This window comes from Mus musculus, chromosome 5 (assembly GCF_000001635.26).
Source record: "Mus musculus strain C57BL/6J chromosome 5, GRCm38.p6 C57BL/6J".
NCBI lineage: Eukaryota > Metazoa > Chordata > Mammalia > Rodentia > Muridae > Mus > Mus musculus.
Window position 1 is genome coordinate 17,709,188 of NC_000071.6, and position 22,051 is coordinate 17,731,238.

Here is a 22,051-nt window from a genome sequence, read left to right on the forward strand (position 1 = left end):
CTGTGTTATGTCTTTGAGAGACATTGCAATCAGGATACACTTTTGTGGAGGAAGTCTCTACCACTGTGGAGAAGGCTAGAATGCTAGTAGTCCTTACACATTAAAGTAAGGAGCCAGAAAATGTTATGACATTTATCATACATAATGTCAATCAAATTAAATACTCCCACTCTTGCCCTGATTTTTCTAAGCCCTTGAAGACCATTGACTCACATATACAACAGGAGCATCTACATAAACGTATATGCATGTATACACAGAGACAGAAACACACACACACACACACAGAGACATGTAGGGGAGAGGAAGCACACATCTTTTTCTAAGAAATCATAGCCTCCTGATTTTCTGATTAGGACTTTTGGTTATATGCGGTTTTTCTGGATGTCTCTAGTGATCATTTTGATGGGTAGTCCTTTGAAAATGAGGAACATCTGTAACCACATTCATCCATTTTCCATTACAACATATTTGGATGGCATCTCTAAGAAGTTCCTTAATTCATTACCTGGGCTGATTTTAAGAGAGCAGCTCAGAGAAGGAAAATATTGTGAGTGTGTAAATTGCACAACGCATGGTCAATGCTTTGGAACCACCATTAACTTTTGGTTGGCTTTGCACAGTATATTGCACTCACAGAATAACCTTGAACACTTCTGAAGTCGCACTCTCATGTGCTGCACCCTTCTAAGTCTAGTGATTGTTCTAGCATATACCAGGTCTTTCTGTTCTGCCTATCTTTTAGTAGTGTTTTTCTTTTTTCAAACCATTCTATTGGTTTGTACCATTTTGTAAGCCATGATTTTCTCAATAAGAACTTTTGTAATGCTTTTGATAAGGTTCATAAAATATGAATTGTAAGCATAATTACAACTTTTTACACTAAAGTAACTTATTTACAGATTGATACCAGTTTTAGGTTGTTAAGATTTAAGACTTGTAGTATCAAAAATCCTTCACAGTTTGCTGCTAGGTAACTCTTCTTGTGGACATTTCTCAGCTAAATTTGTTTAAAAAGTCATCTTATCGGTTGAGGATGGTGGATAATTGTAAATTATAAGTTCATAGTTACAACTGAGAATGTTTATAACTTGGTATTTATTATCCATCTTATGCATTATTTAAAGAGTAACTTATTTTAATTAGTACTTACGTTTTTATTTACCAAATTACTTAGACTTTTTTTTCATGTTCTCATTATTAAATCTCAACTAGTTTTCTTAGATCTAAAATTCATGTAACTGGTAAAGTAAAATAATCATATGCATAAAAATGTCTGCATGACTTTATAAAACAATCTGAGTTATACATCTCAGCTTAGAAACTATTTTCTGTAAATACCATTATTATTCAATATGTCTATAGGATACAAGAACATTTTTACTGTACATTACTTTGGGCCATATAATTTCAAATTTTCCCTTATATCTTAAGAACATTATAAGAAATATTGTCAAATGATAAGTAAAATCATATCAGTATGATTATTTCATAACTTTTTTTTATCAACAACAAACCACAATTATTTTTGTCATTTCAACTGTACATTATAATGGAAATAAGATATTTTACCTTATATAAATTGGTAATCATCATTTGTTGTCCAAGACTAGTGACTTTATGCTATTTTGATAGCCAACTATTTCTACTAGGACTTTCTCAGATAAGGAAACGAAAAGGAGATTAAATGTTAACAAAATGATAGGAGTATCATTTTATAATACTATCTTGGGGAAGTAGGAATGCTTTTAATGGCAAAACTTAAAGCTTCCTATTACATTTCAAGAACATATACCTGGTGGACAACTTCTTTTAAAGTTATATGCATAATTGTGTGTTTGTGTGTGCATGCAAATGTGCACACACAAACACACACACACACACACACACACACACACACACACACGTACACACATGTATGTGAGTATGGATTCCTGACTGACAACTTTTGATTTAAGACATGTGGATAACGTTTATAAAGACATGTTTGTCCTAGGATAGCTATGACTCAACACTAAGCAAAATATAAGATTCCATATTTTCCTTTCAGTTGTATATACCCTCAATTTAAATATATGGGATAAGACAAATTCATTGTATTATAAATGTTTAATCTGTTTGAGGACTGGGCTCTTGCATTAACAATAGTTTGGGTCTGAAGGCAATATTCTACAGCATCTGCTATCTCTCCCATCTAGATCGGGGCACCGTGCAGAAGGTCGTAGTCCTTCCTACCAATAGCTCTGCCAGTGGGGAACTCATCCTGGAGGAGCTGGAAGTCTTCAAGGTTTGGTCACTTCTACTGTCTATCTCATCACGTGCATGATGACATCATTGACACATGCATGATGACATCATTGGTCACTTCTATTGTCTATCTCATCACATGCATGATGACATCACTCCTTTCCTCTAGCCAATAAAAATAGCCAATAAAAGATTAAATAAGCAAATGTAATAAATTTGAAGAGCAGGAAAGCATCAGATAAAAGAAGAGAGAACAAATATTTTCATGAAGTATTTTCTTATTCCTCAAGTTATCTCAACATAAAAGGCTGACATTTTTTACCAGCTATCATCACAACTCAAAGAGATTTGGTCATAATTATTTTTAAAAAAATGATGCCCTCTGGCCAAGGTCTAGGGGAGTCTGTAATGAAGGAGGCTTTATCATTCCCTTCACATGCCACTATAACCCGAATGCTTTCACATTAGTGATTATAGATAAGCTTCCTCATAGTTTCACAAGCAGTCCTTTCCAGAAAAGCTGCTGCTGTTTGATTGCCTTTCACTCAAATACCTAGCTGGTTAAATAAAACAAATGTCCCTTCTTAGCACTTGAAGGCTTAAGTTCTGTCCATACTTTAGATTCCACTGTAGTCCTTGAAGCTTCAGTTTTTAAAAAGGAAATAGAAAAAAAAAAAAGCACAAAGTGTCCACTGGGCCATTTCACTTCATTAAGATCTCTGCCATTCATGACATGGGTCCAGATACCCCTTTCTTTTTTATAACTTAGACAATCCCTCTGATGATAGGCTGACCTCCAGCTTCCTATCTGCCTAGTTAATTTCCCAAGTTCTGCAATAACAGCCTGAGGCCACCATACTGCGCTGCCTGTTTTTCAGGTATCTGGGAACTCGCAGAACCATTCCTTGCTGGTCCTAACTAGCTGCTTCCTTCCTAGCATGACCATTGCTCCTTTATAATGGTCTTTATCTGGAAACCTGGGGAAAACACAGCAAACGAATTGGAAGGAAACCTTAGTGAGGCATCCAGGCTTTCATAGACTGTTCGTTACAGCTCTGCCAATTAAGAGACATGGGATCCTGAAGAGCAGAGCTAGCCTCTGACTAAGGATGTTGGTACTCTGTAGTACCTCGGAACTCCCAGAAGTAAACACTCTCTCTCCCACTTATGTTTTGCCTAGCTGACTTGACTCAAAACAGATTGTCTCATTAAGATCATTATTGTGCTTACTGAAGCTATTGGTCTCATAAGCATCTAATTGCTTAATCAACGACACTGGATTGCAATTAAATTTTAAAATTGAAGAATATAACAATGAATGGAGTCCAATATCAGTTGGAGATTCTCCAAATACTATCCAGGGTATTATTACATTTATAACTTTTAGTACTTGATTCTAATTTGCACTAGGGTTTTTGTGACCATCACACTAACATAAATATTGATTGACAGTATCTATCCCAGCAGGTTTCGCCTGCTTTGCTTTGTAAAGAAATGGAATGTCTCACTGCACTAATTGAAATTGTATTGCAGAGTACACCTGTTTTCATGCAACCAACCAGGAATAAGTTCATGTTTCCTGAAGATAATAAAAAGTTATATAGCACAAACACTTCATTTTTAATACTGAAGTATCAGTTTTGGTTAGCGGAAAATGAAGTGAGTTTGACACAAGTCTAAATATATATATATTATGGAAAATCTGTAAAGACATTAGTGTTATTCTGATCAAGTGAGAACTATGTATGGACTGTTACATGATTTGTTCTGTTGTTATCATCAAGAAAAGAAGCTCCCAGTGGAAATACACAGTCACAATTCATGAATGGGCCATCATTTGAAAAGGTGTTTGAGCTTACTTACTGATGCCTGTACGGTTATTGAAACAGCAGAGTCAAAAGCCACTATTGGCAACTGTAGTAATTGTCTTAGGCATGTGTTTGTGTCACATTTTTGAGGTGAGGTTAAAAAAAAGTCATTGGATGTGTATGATATATTATGATGGTCCTGTAAGGATAAAATAGATTTAAGTAGAAAATATCCTTAGTTAAGTGTCATATGGACATACTGCAGAAATATCAGTGTAGCTTTTCAGAAGAATTAGAGGAATTATTACACAGCACAGAACCATAACCTCCTCTTTAATCCTTTATTGGTGTTTCTGAAGGTGTCTAGTTTCTTTAAGCTGAAATTGAAATGAGATACAAGTTTAGCAGTTGATTTAGTGATTGTAAGTCATCGCATCTGTTGCACATGTGTATGTGAGTATGTTAATGAAGGGTAATACAAATCATGGCAACTGAAAGTTAGCGAGATCACCACTGTTCATTTTAAATGGTTACAAATATATGCAACCCAAGGAATTAGAGTGGTGGGGATTATTGGATTTGGGAGCACCACCCTTCCTGAATTAATCGTGGAACAGCAGCAGAACATCAGAAATTTAACTTTAAGTTTAAAATTAGTTGATAATATTTAGGAAGTAAAGTTATCAAGTGGTTTTCAGCCGGATTAGCATCGCAGTGAATCCTTTCACAAAGAGACCCTTATAACTATATATGTCTCTGTTTTTACCAATGAGAACTCTACAGGATGGTTTAGCACAGCAGGTTTTTCCTAAACAATTCTTGAGAGGTGAATAGTAACATCTCTTGCAGAGTTTGCACTATCGTGGCTTCCTCCTGCATACAAATCCAATGTTCCAGTCAATGTTCCAAATACTTTTTTGAATGATCTCATTTGTCCATTTTCATTTTAATGATCATTGTAATTAGTGCATGATAATTATACTTCTTTCAAGTTTAAACACATGTTATATGAGTCTATCTTTAGTCCCAAAGAAGAAATACATGCTACAGAGACTATATGCACTGAAAACAGATATGACTTTTGAATTTTTGTACAAATGAATTTTTACATCTAAAACTGCTTCTAAAGATCAAATGAGCAAGTAATGTATATTTTCTAATCTTTTAGAATCATGTTCCCATAACAACAATGAAAATCTCATCCAAAAAGGTAAGAACTGTTTTTATGTCATGTTCTATGCATAATAAAATATTACAGTCAGGATAGTATGTTTCCAACTTCTGAAAGATAAGTTTTATTATTGACAAATAATCATCCAGAATGCTCTCTGATTTGACGTAGACCTCACTTGTCTGTCAGTGAAAACTGATTCAAAGATAATGAGAACAAACCACATATACAAAAGTCATTCCACCTTTTTATATATGCTATATCCTTAACTATGATGGTATGCCCACGCTAATAAAAATCAGTATTCTAAAAGGAGGCAGCATAATTTTTGGGCTACTATAATGTCAAGACATCCTCAAGGACTAGAGTGAATAATCCACCCACTTCTGATTTCCTGCCAGTGTTACATCTTTAAGAGAATTGTGCAATGTTATTTCCTACGGTTTATGTATAGCTACAAAACCCTTACTGTACCCTATCAAAGGGAAGTGGATTTGGAAAAGGACTGAGTGATGGTGATTATCAAGAATTAAGTTAATCTAAGTTTCTTAAACATACAAATATTCAATGATCACAAAGAGGAGATGGCAGTTCTAATTTTTCATGTCTGTGATGCACCCTGCTCCAATTCCTAAAGCCTCAAGGGTTACCTCCCTACAGTCAGAATGAGTCATCTTCACATGTACTTTAATCTCTACTTGACTATAAATTATAGGGAAGTTGTTTAACTTCCCTGACCTAAGTTTCTACATCTAGAAAGCAATGCCTTTCTCACAAATGATATATGTAAATTGCCTAGAATAAAATGGCACTAGCTAGTCCTGTCTCTAAGAACCTTGGGTTCTATTTTTCTTGGAACACAGACTAAAGTTGTTAGATGTTTGAACAACTGACTTTATAATTGCAGTGCTCCTTGCCATATCCAACATACTAGACATGATGTGGTACTCATAGTCAGACTTCTGATCTTTACACTTGACTGAGTTTTATGAGAACAAATAAATATGACATAATGGAGTTAAAGATCTCATCTGTAAAAATGTTTGCATGGTGCATAACAAACATTTTCCCAAGTAACAAAAAGTCATTTGTCATTTTGCTAATGTCCTATGGAGCTGATCTCAAGTCAGAATTGTCTTTGAAGCCAGCAGGGAAGCTTTTAGTTTACGATGGCTTAATGGAAGGACACAATATAGAAGCAAGATTCAAAGTCTTCACAGTCATTTGTGTGGCATCCTCCTCGTACATAAAATGTATGTCTCTGAGTCTTAATAGGTCATTTGTTATGTTGGTTTTCAACATCTTATATGCAGATGGTTTAAAATGTTTCAGTGAGGCAGTGAATGTCACAGCTAGGGTAATGACTTGGTTTTCTGAACATCTTTGGCTTTGCTAAGTACTTTATTACTCTCCGAGGTGGGAATACTGAAGTTTGTGAAGAGAATGTTATACCTGTTTAGTTTTGAAATTGTCTTCCCTAGTACTCAAACTATTTAATCATATATCTTGTACCTTTGATTCTTTCAATTTACTCTTTGTACCAAATTGCAAAAATATTGACATTACTAAAAAATTAAAAAGTCTGTTTTTAAAAAATGTCTCAATGTCTTACAAATGAAGGGGTAAACTATTTTTTACTCTATTATGGTAATAAAGATTGCTAGACAAAGAAGAAATTTTGAATCATGTTTAAATGTAAACCTGTATATTAGGGCTGGTCACATAGCCTTACTAGATAGCAAGAGGTTACTTTGGGCACAGCAATACCACAGAAGGGAGAGGAGGATGGCAACTTTCCACCACAACTCCAGGTGCAGTAACTTACTGAAAGGATTGTGGCACAGTGTGATTTACAGAGGTACCCAGTATCCTCCTGTGGCCTCTGCATGAGAACACAGGCACACACACTGATGCATGCCTGTCACATACATGTACATCCAATCCAAGTACCCACACAGAACAAACAAGTACATTTTCCAAATAATCGAAACATAGTTTTAAGTATGATTGTTACTTTCAAAGACACGTATCCAAATGTTTTCACTTTAAATATGACTGATTATCGAGAACATTTTTTCTTCTGAACACAACTGCCTTTTATTTCAAAACTGACTTGGGCTGCTGTACTTGAAGACTGTGAAAGCTTTCTTGTCATTTGCTAAGAGACAGCATTCAAAGGAAAAAGAAAACATCGTAATTTAAATCTGCAATAAATAGGTCAAATCTTAGAGAACAATGGACCCCAATGTTTAAAACACATTACCATTCTACATAGTACACTAAGAGGTATTTTTTTAAACAGAAAGTGGTAATATTATAGGTATATAAATGTAGGAAAAGTCTATTTATTTTGGCTTTATCTTCTCTTTGCTTCTTGTTTTGAGTCTGTTTCTACAGAAATCCATGGGTTTGTGGCTATATATTATAATGTGTTCGTTCGTGCTGAAAGCTTTTTAACTTTTACCTCTGAAATAAATCATCATGGTTCTTCTTATAGCAACAGTTGTACGTGAGCTCCAATGAGGGGGTTTCCCAAGTCTCTCTGCATCGCTGCCATATCTACGGCACAGCCTGTGCGGACTGCTGCTTGGCGAGGGATCCATACTGTGCCTGGGATGGCCACTCTTGCTCTAGGTTCTACCCCACTGGGAAGCGGTGAGTGCAAGCATGGTTGTGAACATCCACATGTACTTCACAGGGCAGGGTAGTCAAGGATGAGTTCTATGGCCAGTTCTTTCTAAAAGACAGTGCAAAATGAAGCCATGTTTACCATGGCATTCAGCTTTTCAGGGATGACTACAGTCTTAAGCAACATTGAACTGTCCAGGAAAACATTTCAAGTTTTTAATTGTTATATTTTGATAATTTAAAACCATTTTTATTTTTAAATGTATCTTTTCATCCTGCAAGTCCTTTCAGATCTTCCATCCTACTCATCCAATTTTTTTCTCCAAAAACAAAAACTCAATACAATAAATCCCTCTAAAACCAAGAATACAAAATAAAACCATGACTTAAAAGAAAACAACGAAACTGTAACTAAGTGAAAGCATACACATGCACATACATACATACAACTTTGGAGACCATTATAGTTGGTTTTTAAGCAGTACAAGACCCATGCTATTTTATTTTCATATGTCAAGGGCATCTTGTCCCTTTTTTTTTCTGTTAATTCACCAAATATTTATCTTGAAACAAATCCTTTTCAGACACTGTTGTAGAAAAATATCTACAAAATATGAAAAACAACAACAAAAATAAGAAATCCGTGTTTAGGTATAAAATAGTCGCCAGAGAGAAGATAGACCCCAGATAGAGAAGACTGCCAGTATGTCAAGTAATCACAAGGTCTCTGGATGGGAGAGTGAAAGGGGGATTATATTATGGGGGAAGCAGCTTCTGAAAGGTTGAGAGGATGGTCAGAAAGGGCCATGGTTGGCATAGAAAAGTGAAACCAGGAGAAAAATGTGGGAAGGACAATACCAAGAAATTCTCTGGAGGAATAGCACTCTAGAAGTGTGCTATCAAACATTCAAGAAAAAAAAAAATCAAATATCATAACAGGACTTGGTAGCCTATAAAAGGAGAAGGAAGGCTGGAAAGAAATAAGTTTGCAATGCCAGGTAATGAGGACTGTATCAGTAATCTATCAGAACCTAATTTTGTTTAGAATGGAGGTGAAGATGACTGATTTAGGGGAACATACTGACACCATCTGACTCTTGGTTCCCAACACAGGCTGGGTGTTTCTTTCCTTGGAAGCAGTTGAAACACAGCAGAAGGACAAAGGATCCAGAAGTCGGTTATAATCTTGGTCACATACAGGAGTGGTTTGTGTGGGGGTGGCAGAGGCAGAGGTAGCAAAAGAGTGCTCTGAGTTTGTATGCTCACATAAGCACTTTGTTGAAGTATTCGGCGTGGGAGCTTAGAAAACTAGAGAGGTAAAATACTCGCAGTTTCTGAAAAGCAAAGCAGTAGGAAATGTGTGCTGTCTGAGAGTTAACCCTGTAAAAGGAGCAGTTATGAGGGAGAAAGAAGACATTAAACCACGTAAGTCTATGAGATACTCCAGCAAGGCTATGGAGTGGAGGAAGAAGTGTGAATCTGGGGTAGAGAGGAGTGATCTTTACATGCATGAGTTTGAGGAGGACTCCATCTTTAACCCAGAAGTCTTACTTTCTCCTCAAATACCCAGTGTTCTCCCATATTTGTCATAGGAGTTGGGCAGGAAGTCCTTCACTTCTATCAACTTTCCTTCCCCAGCAATTGTTTTCATTTGCATTGGCCAAAGAGATCAGAACCTGAACAAGGCATGTGAGGGAGTTAAATTTCAAACATAATCTCAAACAAATTTGATTTTTGTAGCTATCAGTAGATTCTTCAACAATATGTCCTTTCTAGTTATAATACAATAAAAGTAGTATTTTGAAAGTGTTCTCCCAGCTTTTAACCAGAGGACACATTTTTCTTCATAAGAGTTCTAGAGCTAAGTATGGTGTCTCTAACACCAGAGTTAGAGTCCTGACCCTTTAGCCAGATTTAATGCCAGACAAAACTCACACATGATACTTTCTGCAAAGTAAAGTGGGAATTATAAATAGGATATAAGCAACAGCCTATGTGTAAGTATATATGCTTGTAATGTGAGAGAATAGAAGGGCGGTGCCTCTTCCTTGCAAAGACTTTGTCCTAGGCTGATAGGAATCCTAATTTTCACACAAGCAATGCATCTGAAGTAAAACTTCATTCCACGTGAGGAGTATCAATACATAGTTGTGATGCTGCCTCTCCTATTGCAAATCCAGTTACATTTTCTAAGATCCATACTGTAGTATGGTTTCATTTTGCCATTCGACCCCCACAAACCATATATTTAGTCATGGCTCTTTATATACAAATTATTGAAACTGTCTTACATTGATTTCTCTTCCTATTGTGCCTAGTATTGAAACATACATGCTGGGCTGGAAAATAAAGTGTCAACTCTTTAAATAACTGTTTTGAATATCTCAAATTCTATGACAAAGACCTACACAATACAAAAGACACACATACATGTGCACACATGCACACGGGGGGAGGAGGGTGTGCGGATGAGCTTACCCATATTTATAGCTTACCCAGATTTCCTTCTGGCTAGTATAATAGAAGTTTCACTAAAAATATCTATGTTCTTTAAACATTCCAAAATATTTTCAACTCAAACATGTTTGGGGAATGTAAAGTGTTTTTGCAGAATAAATTGATTCATTCTCCCTATTTTTGTTTATACAGATTAAACAGTAGTTGTGGAAAAGACCATTTTTAATATTTTCAGTATTAGCTTCCTTTTCTATTGGTGTTATCTGTCTTTATTATCCTGGAATTATCTCTCTGTAGCAAACACTACATAGATGAATTTATTGTAACTAAAGAAAAATTTACCTTTTACATACGAGCAGAGAAGTACAATTACAGCCAGAAAACAAAATCCATACATTTACACATCATTAAATACTGTCTAAATGATTTCTTTAATTTGAAAGAACCAGGCATATAGCAAACAATATATACTTTTTCTCGATATCTGTTTGTATTAGCCTGAATTCAGGCAGATAGTAAATGTAAGATAGGGTAATCAGTTCAATCTTTATAAACATCTTTTCTGTGAAAGTAGAAAATGATTTCATTGTTTATCCAAAAGAATTGAGAATAATGATGAAACCTCAGCAAACTGAGCCAAATCCCAAATCCTACATGTAATCTAATATCATGCTCCCTACCAGCATGGCGCTGTTACACGCCAGGAATGTTTGCAAGGGAACTGACACATCCCAAAGGCTCTCGCTGATCTCATCATTTGAAAAGTGTTATAACAAGGCTTTCCATTTGAATGTCTGGAAGTTGATGTGGCAAGTTCAGTTCGCCTAGCTTGAGAGTTTATGGCACTGTGAATGAGCAGCACCCCATGGTGCTGACTAAAGGACAATAAATTTACACATTGTGAATGGTATTGAGTATCTAGAATCAGAAAGTGACCAGGTCAGCCGTAAGAACACTCACAAAGTGAGTATATGTTCCCAGGATGTACAATAGTAAATAATGCAGATTCGTGGCAGGAAAACTGGCATGGAGCTAGTCGGAAGAGGACACTGACTATATTTCATTGCATAAGAGTGAATGGTATGTCTGCCAATCTGTGTGTGAGAGAGATAATATACACATAAATAATTGAATGGTACAATTTATAAATCAATATTTCTTTTAACATATTGGTGACCATAAAGTACCTACCCTTTTTGATAATTTTACATGGAGATTTTAAAATTATGGGTGACTGTGAGATTAATACTGCTTTGTATGTTTAATTATCGCTGTGTACATTTTTATTTCTGTTAATTTTGTTCAATATGTTATCATCAGGCCAAGATATTAGGACTTAACACATAATCAAATTAATACTATTCTCATTCATAAACCATTTAGCTGTGCATTCCCAGTATTTAAAGTGAGGGCCCATATGATTTTCAGTGTTGACTGTATGTATCCAGCTGCTCCCCTCTCCATTATGAAGTTGAGACCTCATGAAACTGCAGTGCACACAGTGAAATCCATAATGAGCAAATCCAGATAATTTATATAATGAATCTTTCATTGACAAGGATTCCATTTAAAATATTTTTCCACAGCCGGGCATGGTTTAATCCCAGCACTCAGGAGGTAGAGGCAGGCGGATTTCTGAGTTTGAGGCCAGCCTGGTCTACAATGTGAGTTCCAGGACAGCCAGGGCTATACAGAGAAACTCCGTCTCAAAAAACAAAACAAAACAAACAAACAAACAAAAATAATAAAATAAAATGTTTTTCCATTAATATGTTCCTAGCAAAGAATCTATTTGACTGGGAACAGAGTAAACCTTAAAAATCTCCTACTAAGTATTTTGGGGGACAAAGAAACTATTTAATGATGATATTAAATAAATGTTAGTATCATTAGCATAAGAATATTACCTTATTAATAGGGTAAGATATCATACCTATATCTAATTGTCTAAATGTTTTCATATATGTTCATATATCTTTAAATTTGCTAGTTTACTCTATAAATATATGAATACTTGTATGAGAAATGTATGTTTATTGTTTAGGTGTTTTCATGTTAGTGCATTTCAGATTAACCACTGTGAAATAAAATTTAATACAGTTATTTAGGCAATCTAGTATCAACTAGAGATTTTGTGGCTGTCGGCTCTCAGATCAAGGAGAGGAACAGACTAGATGCCAAGGAAAAAGGGGTCCCACAGGTCAGACCCCTGAGTGAGATAATGAGACTCTCCTATCGGCTCTCTAAATTAAAGCCCAGGCAATCGGAAGGCTACCAAATTTAAACCAGAATATTTTTAATGTGGAATAGTTGTCATTAATGCCAACTCTTTGGAATATTTTTCTGCACTTACAGGAGGAGCCGAAGACAAGATGTGAGACATGGAAACCCACTGACACAATGCCGAGGGTTCAATCTGAAAGGTACGAGAAGGGAGGGAGTGTTAGTCAGGGTGCACAGAAGCAACATTCTGTAGGTCGGTTAGTAAGGGACCTTCACCCGCGACATTCACTTAAGAGTGTATCCTCCTAAGTTTGTGATTAATATTTGTTAATGATAATTACTTACGTTTGTAAGTGCTCTTCATGTGAATACTGAACCACAAAACACAAATCTTCTGGAACAAACGGTTGCCAGTGTATGAGTGGGTAGGTCTCACATACAAATGACCAACACAGATTTTCTTAGCTACTTATTTCTTTCTGAGGCAAAACTTGTAATTTTAATATTGACTAACAACACATTAAACACTATTTTATTGAAGAAAATAGATGTAAGAAAACATTTATGACTTTAGTTATTGTGAACAATAGTACTTAGTACTTAGTTTAGTTATTTGGAACCTCTGTACTGTTTAGAACATTCATATTTCATGACAATCTGCCAGGCATTGTATGATGCTTACTGTCTTCCCAAACTTGCACACAGAATTTATTGACAATTCACTAATCATCCCCTGTTCCCTAGTGCCGGCCAGGAGCTGTCCTCCTTTCCTAAGCGCCTGAACACAGAATCTGCAGTTTCATTTCACTCTTCTCATATTTTCACTCTCTTGAAAACACATACAATTTTTCCTATTTATAGAATTCATTATATGTTCATAGCACAGTTTGTTTATTGACTTTTCCCTTTCTAGAGACATATACTGTTCCCAGTTCCATAGATGCAGAGAATAAACCATCAGAGGTCAAGGCTGAGACTCAATCATAGGCCTATATCCTGTTTGAGAGTTAACCCAACCCTGTCCTTACAAAGAGTCCATTTTGTGAAACTATTCCTTGATCGCTTTCCTCCTTCTCAAACAGCTCTTCCTTCTGGCTCCGTGGAGCTGCAGGCATGTGGCTTTAAAGATAAAACTACACTGAAATTTTCATATAATAAACCTTATAAAATTAAAACAACAGCAGCAGCTGAAGGGGAGAGTGTCAGCCAGGTCTGTAGCCTCAGGAATCAGGTTTAGGGGACAGCAGTCCTGAGCTAGAGAGGAAGACTCACAGTGACCACACAGTTGAGCCTGGGCCTTCATGTAGTAAAGAATGCCACTCCTCTTCCTTACTATGGTAACTGCAAGATCTCACTCCGAGGTAGATTTTTATTCCATTGTTTTCTACATTTAACTCAGGGGCATGCATCTGCTTTGCATATGCTAAGCACGAAGCATTTTATAAAGCATTATGCCAGTTCCTGTTTATAATGTCCATCTTGACAGTGGTGAGAATGGTGGCATTTGTCAAGTATCTGTGCTGACTTTGAGCTTTGGCTCAAGTACTTTCTTGTGATAGCCTCATTCATTGTTTAAAACCTATATCAACATCGATTTCTATCCCTGATTTATAAATAAAGCAGTCTGATGCTCATTTAACATCTGTCTCCTTTCTGTAAGTACTTTATTTGCTGTAAAGTTTTTATTGAAGTTTTAAAATGTTATAATCTATGATTTAGAAATGAATAAAATGAGCACAGAGATGGTTCAAGTAACTTGTCGCTTGTTACACAGCCAGTAGTGTGGGTGCACAGGAATGTATCCCGTGTTCCTCGTACTCTAAAGCCTGGCTACTCAATCATTGCATCACACTGGATATACTGTGCTTTCTGGTTGATCTTCTTCTATTCAACACTGAGTATGGTTTCATGGGTGGCATGAACTCAAATCCCATTTTGCCTGAAATTTACACACACACACACACACACACACACACACACACACACACACACACATGTATGAATATTATATTATAATTCTTTATGACTCTTAACCACTTTGCACAACTGAGAAAATCTAACTAAAAGGCTATTATAATTAGATAATCATACAATAATTAGATAACTAAAGCTACATTACAATCCTCAGTGCAGAGCAATAAATGTGTACCAACACAACCTTAGATAAATTTTTTTAGGGTTTATTTCATTTTACATTTAAACAAAACCGCTAGAGCCTATGAAAACATTTTATCATGAAAGTGTGCCTACTTCCTTTTGGTGACAGCCATCCTGAGCACAATCTTAGAGGAACATTCACATGGAAGAGTCATCTTTGAAATCAGCTCTCTCTCACTCTGCTGCTATTTTTGCTTTTCAGCATACAGAAATGCAGCTGAAATTGTTCAGTATGGAGTAAGAAATAACAGCACTTTCCTTGAGTGTGCTCCCAAGTCTCCACAGGCATCTATCAAGTGGTTGCTGCAGAAAGACAAAGACAGGAGGAAGGAGGTGAGTGGCCGGCCCCCACCTTCCCAGCCATCCATCACTGCTGTAGAAGGAGCACTAAATCACCACTCCTCAGGGAGGCACAGATGAAACTGGGAAGGAGAGACATAGAAACATCCTTTTTATGTCAATGGCATGTCAAGTGCCATCTGCTTTAAAATCCTTTGCCCTTAGAGTTGAAGGATTAATTAGAAATACTCTTGCCAGCCACCGCTATAGCCTAGTGTTTGTAACAAGAGACAGTGTCAAAAAAGAAGCATTTGTGAAAGATACAAAATGTGTTCAAATTCAGAAGCTAAGACTGCATACAACAGCACCTTTGTGTGACTCACAAGATTAAAGGACCTTTAAAAATGTTCCGTTTTCCTCAGCAAGTAATTACATTGAACTTTAATCCTTTGAAGCAAGGAGCATTTTTTTGCTGTGTGGTCATGTTTCCATTGTATTAGCATTCATGACCCTTGTATGTCACTCAGGTAATTTATGCAATTATTGTGAGACCACTGGATTTACTTATTAGTATGGGAAAAGTCCCCTAGATTAGTAAATAAACACATTCTTACTCTAAATTTTCAGTTTTTATTAAAAACAAATTTTAAAAGAATGATATTGCAAATTGGCATAGAGCAACACATACGGAATTCCATAATATTGTTAGCATCTGTCTTGACAACTGAGAAGAAAAAAATTATATATGCAGCCCCTAGTTCTAAAGTTGCATGTGGCTAATACACTCTGAATTTTGATGGAGCCAAGTGAAAATTGGACAACCCCCTGCATTTGTGTGGGTTCTCATGCAGGTGATTTTATTCCTGTATATTGTTAGTTAAGTCTGTGCAAGTGCACACTACTGAAACCTGTAGATACTGTCAAAGTGCCTGAGACCTCTGCTCCACAGGAAAAAACATGTGCAACTCTCACACTTGTCTATTCAAACATGTTATGTAGTCTTTCACAACTTGAATGCCGTGAGGCTGAAACATTAAACATAGGCTGATGACCATTTATACAAATGGAGATTCAAGTCTGTAGAAGAAAGGGCAGGGTGGGTGGGCTTTAGATCGCCCTATGTCCTCTGAATTAGTTTAGATTTTGTTCAGGGGATTTTGCAGAGAATCCAGTTTTGGTTCCCTGCACCCACATCAGGAAGCACGCAATCCTCTCATTCCAGTTTCTGGGAATCCAAATCATTCTGCTCTCTGCAGGATGGAACGTGACCCATAGTAACTCACTCAAGATTACACATTTTAAATCTAAATGCAATCTTTGACTTGGACTCTATTAACAATGAAATTTTTGTACAGAACTTTCATAATATAAAAAAATTTACCTGTAATGCATTACTTCTCTTAATTTTGGTGATATTTGTTTTTGTTAAGAGAGAGAATCCAAAATATAGATGTCATCAAATTTCCCTCCAGTAGATTATAAATCTCTTCATTGACAATACAACACTTACAGTTGTAAACCAAATTAATGACTTATGTATGTAGCCAATATCCAGCTACATCTCTTTCTGTTATATGCCTTGTAGTGACTAAACATTGTCACATGTTTTTATTACCTTGTAGAAATAGCATTTCTTGAAAGTCTTGTAAGGTTATGCCCTTGCAACTTATTTTTAGACATTCTATAGTGTGTGATAATTGGATGAGGCCTTTGAAATATTCAAAATTCTGTGTGTGTGTGTGTGTGTGTGTGTGTGTGTGTGTGTGTGTGTGTTCTGAGAGTACTTATTGAAATAAAAAGAAATGAACCACATCATATTTGTTTTGGGCTTTTAAAGTGAGTAATTTCTCAAAAATAAAAAATAATTTTAGAACTAGATACCATGTTAGAGTTCCATTAATATAACCTTTCCCATTGAGTCAGGTACAAAAACAAAAACAAAAACAAAAACAAAAACAAAACAAAACAAAACAAATAAAACAACCTACCAACTTTGTGTTTGTGAAGAATGAAACTGCATTTGGCTGAAGAGGACTGACTTAGTTAAGGTTACTGTTGCTATGAACAAACACCACAACCAAAGTAACTTGGGGAGGAAAGGGTTTCATTTAGCTTGCACTGCTTATCACTGCTCATCACTGAGGGAAATCAGGAAAGGAACTAAAACAGGGCAGAAACGTGGAGACTGGAACTGATGTAGAGGCCATGGAAAAGTGCTGCTTACTGGCTTGCTTCCCTTGACTTGCTCAGCCTCCTTCCCCTTCCCTTTCCTTTTCCTAGCATGGATTATATACTACTTTATTTTTAATGTCATAAGATATATAATGAAAAGAGAACACATCAGTGTGATGCATGTTCTTCCCATTTAATGTTCTTGTCCAGTACAATACACATTAGCCATAGCCTCCCCCCTTCCTTCCACTTCTCCCAGCTACTCCTCCCACCCTCTCTCTCTCTCCCTGGGATTCACTGCTTCTCCACTTCCCTTCAGAAATGGCAGGCCTGTTAGAGATATTAACCAAACGTGGTATAACAAAAGGAATATGACTAGGCACCCGTCCTTATATCAAGGCTGGATATGGCAAAGCAGTAAAAGGCAAAGGGTCCCAAGAGCAGGCAAAAGAGTTGGAGACACTATACTCCTATGGCTAGGAGTAGTTCCATTATAATTCCAAGCTAAACAACCCTAACATATATGCAGATGACCTAACACAGACCCCTGCAGTATTTTTGGATTGCTTCACACTACTTCCTTGTAGAACTCAGGACCATCAAGCCAAGAATGATGTCACCAACAATGGGTAGGGTTCACTCCTGTCAATCGATAATTAAGGAAATGACCTACAGCAGGAGCTTATGGAAGCATCTTCTCAAGTCGAAGTTCCTTCCATTCAGATAACTCTAGCTTGTGTCAAGTTGATAGCCAGCACAGAAACACATTTCAGATTTTCTTGTTGTGTCTTACTTCACTATGTCTTAGTTCGGAACCCAGGGGACAAGATTATACATTGCAGAGAAAAGGGTACATGTGCAGTGGATCTAACCATAATGCTACATACTTTAAGAAGGAAGATCCTCAATGCTGTTGCCTAGCTGTGAAAGTCAACCATGTATTGTATATGTTGACTGTGTTATGTTAAAATTGTAGTATTCCATTTGGGATATTCACTGTGTTTCTCTCATAGGTTAAACTGAACGAGCGCATTATAGCTACTTCCCAAGGACTACTGATTCGCTCTGTTCAAGATTCTGACCAAGGACTCTACCACTGCATTGCCACTGAGAACAGCTTCAAACAGACCATAGCCAAGATCAACTTCAAAGTTTTAGATTCAGAAATGGTGGCCGTTGTGACAGACAAGTGGTCCCCGTGGACATGGGCTGGCTCTGTGAGGGCTCTACCCTTCCATCCAAAGGACATCCTGGGGGCATTCAGCCACTCGGAAATGCAGCTCATCAATCAGTACTGCAAAGACACCCGGCAGCAGCAGCAGCTGGGGGAAGAACCACAGAAGATGAGAGGGGACTATGGCAAGCTGAAGGCTCTCATCAACAGCAGGAAAAGCAGAAACAGGAGGAATCAGCTTCCAGAGTCATAAAACATTCATCCATGAAGTTTTGCTTCCAGGAACAAATGCTCTGTCTTCACTAGTCAACTATTAAATAAAATCTTGTGCTTTACCCATGAGAAATTTCTGACAAAAGCTGGAGACTCACTCTAAAGTGTGTTCTCTGTGAACTGAAAAGAGCATGCATTTTCTTGTATGATACAGACTAGCACTAGACATGTCATGGTCCTTGTGGTGCATAAAAAATATTTAACTTATCCCAGATTTTATTTATATCTTTATGTGTCTTTTCTTCAAAATCAATGCGACAACAGAAGCAGAACTGTTACAGCCTCGGTTGAGCGAGGGCCATAAATTTCCCTGTGCTCTTCCTTCCGTGCTCTAGGGGTTTAGCTTTCTAATTGTCACTGGCTTTTATACATGAAAAAGAATTCCAGTTCACAATTTTCACATAGTAAATGTCATATAAATGTGTGTGACATCCAGTGTCATGTAGGTTACACAAATGACAGGGAAGAGAGCATCCAGATGTTACGTAAAGTCAAGAGTGACTCATAAAGAGCAAGTGATGAGTTCATATGCTTCCAGTGATTTATCTTCTTGCTTGTTCCTTTGTTTAAGATTGTAAGATGTGTCGGCTGCTGATAGCTGCCATCAATGTTTGTTCTCTTGTTTTAGAAAAACAAAAGAAATGGCCTGTACCATCCAAGGCCTTTGATGGGAGATCTATCAGTGAGCCATTGACGTTTCTACTGTTATGTTATCATCTTCCAAACAAAAGTGCTTTGTTTTTTTGGAAGTTATTTAAGTTATTATAGACTTACATAAACTATTGCATTATTTAATTGATTTACTGTTTTGGTTTTAATCCCCTAGTCTACCTGGAAAATTAAAGACAACAAGGATGCAGTATTATTAAAGCATTCAACTTTTCCATGCAGAGTGAAGCTATCCAAAGGGAAAAGGAAGATTAAAAAAAAAGCATACAATTTGTCATGTAAAGGAATTAGTAACATGTAGTTTGTTTTCTACCTTAGTAATCAAATTCTAGGAGTAATTTGTACATCCAAGGAACCAGTTTCACAAAGCATAATGATTTTTCAGGCAAGGTTTCATGATTTGTAAACATATCTGTGATGGGAAAGTTATTATTACATCAAGAAAGAAAATCTCAACACATTTTAAACAAAACAGACTTCTTTTAAAGACTATCTATTTTCACCCAGATATTTTTTCCACTTGATAATACTTCTTTAGGAATGTTGATACACATGTTTAACTATTGGAAAATTTTAGCACTATCTTCTAATTATATACTTGGATTGTTTAATGAGAAAAGTATAATACTAAAATTAGTTTCTCCAATTTAAATGAATAAAATATAGGAGATTTTCTTATATGTCTTTTAATTATACAACTTTCATTTTATTTAATTTTATTTTAATATGTTTATATTTTCAGATAAAAAGAGAAGTTTTACTAAAACACCATTGAAACATACTTCTTATTAACAGTTCATCTAGAATGTAACTACAGGGGATCTACATCATTTTATAATGCTGTGGAAAAACCTGCAGGAAGTAAAACTATGGATAGGAGTGTAAGTTGGTAGTAGACTACGTGTTTAGCATGCACAAAGACCTGGGCTCAAACAGAAAGAAAGGAAGAAAGACACCAAGGAAGGAGGGCAAGCAGGAAAAAGAACAGACTGACTGGAGAGAAGAAGGGCAGGAAAGTGGTAAAGAAGGCAAAGAAAGATGGAGGGAATACATTCATTATCAGAAGATTAAAAAATGGTAGTTAAATGATGGTCAATTCTGGTGTTCTTAAGAGTGCACCTCAGTGTTGTAGAAAACACCAGTTAAAATAGCATAAATGTACCCAAATGTGTACAGTGCTACAATAATCTATGGGGTTAGCATATGGTTAAAATGTTTGGTTAGCATGTTTAAAATGTTCACACTTTGGGTTTTCTTATACATATAAAAATAGCCATGCGTTCACGTGTGATGCTAACACCATCCTCTTTCTGTGTTTGTAATTAATCTATTGTATGGAAACAGCTACTTCCCCTTGCTCCACTTACCTTCAAACTGCCAGCCACTTGGCTATTATTTGTTCTATTTAGTACCTCCTGGGTTGGTTTTTAACCATAATTACATTTCAAATCTTCATTTCTTTTTCTTTAAAGATATAGAAATTGCTGTGCAGCATAGCCCGGCCAAAACTAAAACATATATCTCTCAAAAGCATAACTAATACATATTGAGTATGGGTGATTACTCGGTTTTATTTTGTTTACTTGGGAAAATTAATAATTAAACATGTTTTTCTTTTGTATTGTACATAAAATTACCTAGAAATGCACTTTTCCTCCAAAATGTAGGTTCGTGAATAGACTTAGCATGATGAAGCTGTCTTTACAGTGAATGCTTACCCTGTGTAGAGAAAGCAAACTAGATGTAGTTACCACATGAGAATTTAATTAGATGTTGAAAAAAATAATTTGTCTGGAAAAATAAAGCATTCAATTCCCCTGAAAGATGTCTTTCACTTTTCTTTTTAAGGTGGTATGTGTTCACATGACAGAAACTTGAATTGTTATTATCATTTAAAGAATTAGTTATCCAATGTTTTAAAAACAAACCATTAAGTGCTTCAGAATTTAAAAATTACGATATATGTATTTCTAACTATTAGACCAGCAGTTTTCATTCAAGTCCAAACTTGAATCATCCAGTGCCATTCATCTCCTATGCATATTCATAAAAAATATATTAGCATATGAAAATCAACACATTTTTAGACTCAATATTTTATATTTACTCTTGCATATATAAAATTTTCATGATATATTATGTCTATAATTTGAAACAGTCATAGTTTGGGAATGTATATGATTAAATCTACTCTACCTACATTTTAATTCCAGGCTTATGATTTTATTTTGAGAAAGATTTTGCGTTTCTCTCTACCTCAGCATTCTGCATGAGTCCCCACCTGGAAAGTGTTCGGACAGAACACATCATATATGCACATGTTTTCAAAAATGTTTTATGACATTGCCATATTTGCTAGAACAATAAGGAGGATTTGTATTCTATGTAAAATTCAACATCAGTCTTTCAGGAAGAAAATCTGTGCTCAAAGGATCGGCTGGTCCCTTCACAAGTGAGAAAGGCAGTTATAAACACGGGAGGAGCAAGCCGCAGATTAGCACAAAGAGCCCATCTGAGTGAGAGGACCATTGCCACTGTGTTCTGTCTGTTCCAGGGGAATCTATCTACATCAACATGAGTAGTAAGAAACAAATACTCGCCGAAGCATCACATCCAACATGATTACTCAGCTTTCCACTGATGGTCTTATTGTTCCTCAGTATCTTTCTCACATGCGAATTAAAAGTTGCCCTTTAAAAAACATCATTTAATGAGCTTAAAAAGAAGCTTTGATATATTTCTGATCTTTTATGCTTCTTATCTAAATGAAATAAATAACAGTTTCTGACATGT

At 36.1% G+C, this 22,051-nt stretch overlaps 1 protein-coding gene across 1 annotated transcript in view; it reads left to right on the top strand.

Moving 5' to 3' along the window:
• Positions 1-21,081, top strand: part of Sema3c (sema domain, immunoglobulin domain (Ig), short basic domain, secreted, (semaphorin) 3C) — a 155,453-nt gene extending 134,372 nt beyond the window's left edge. The window contains exons 13-18 of the mRNA NM_013657.5: positions 2,199-2,287; positions 5,224-5,265; positions 7,724-7,881; positions 12,667-12,734; positions 14,894-15,024; positions 18,156-21,081. Of these exons, the coding sequence (NP_038685.3) occupies positions 2,199-2,287; positions 5,224-5,265; positions 7,724-7,881; positions 12,667-12,734; positions 14,894-15,024; positions 18,156-18,569 (902 nt within the window). The 3' untranslated portion in view covers positions 18,570-21,081. The remainder of the gene's footprint in view (positions 1-2,198; positions 2,288-5,223; positions 5,266-7,723; positions 7,882-12,666; positions 12,735-14,893; positions 15,025-18,155) is intronic.
• Positions 21,082-22,051: the final 970 nt, after the last annotated feature.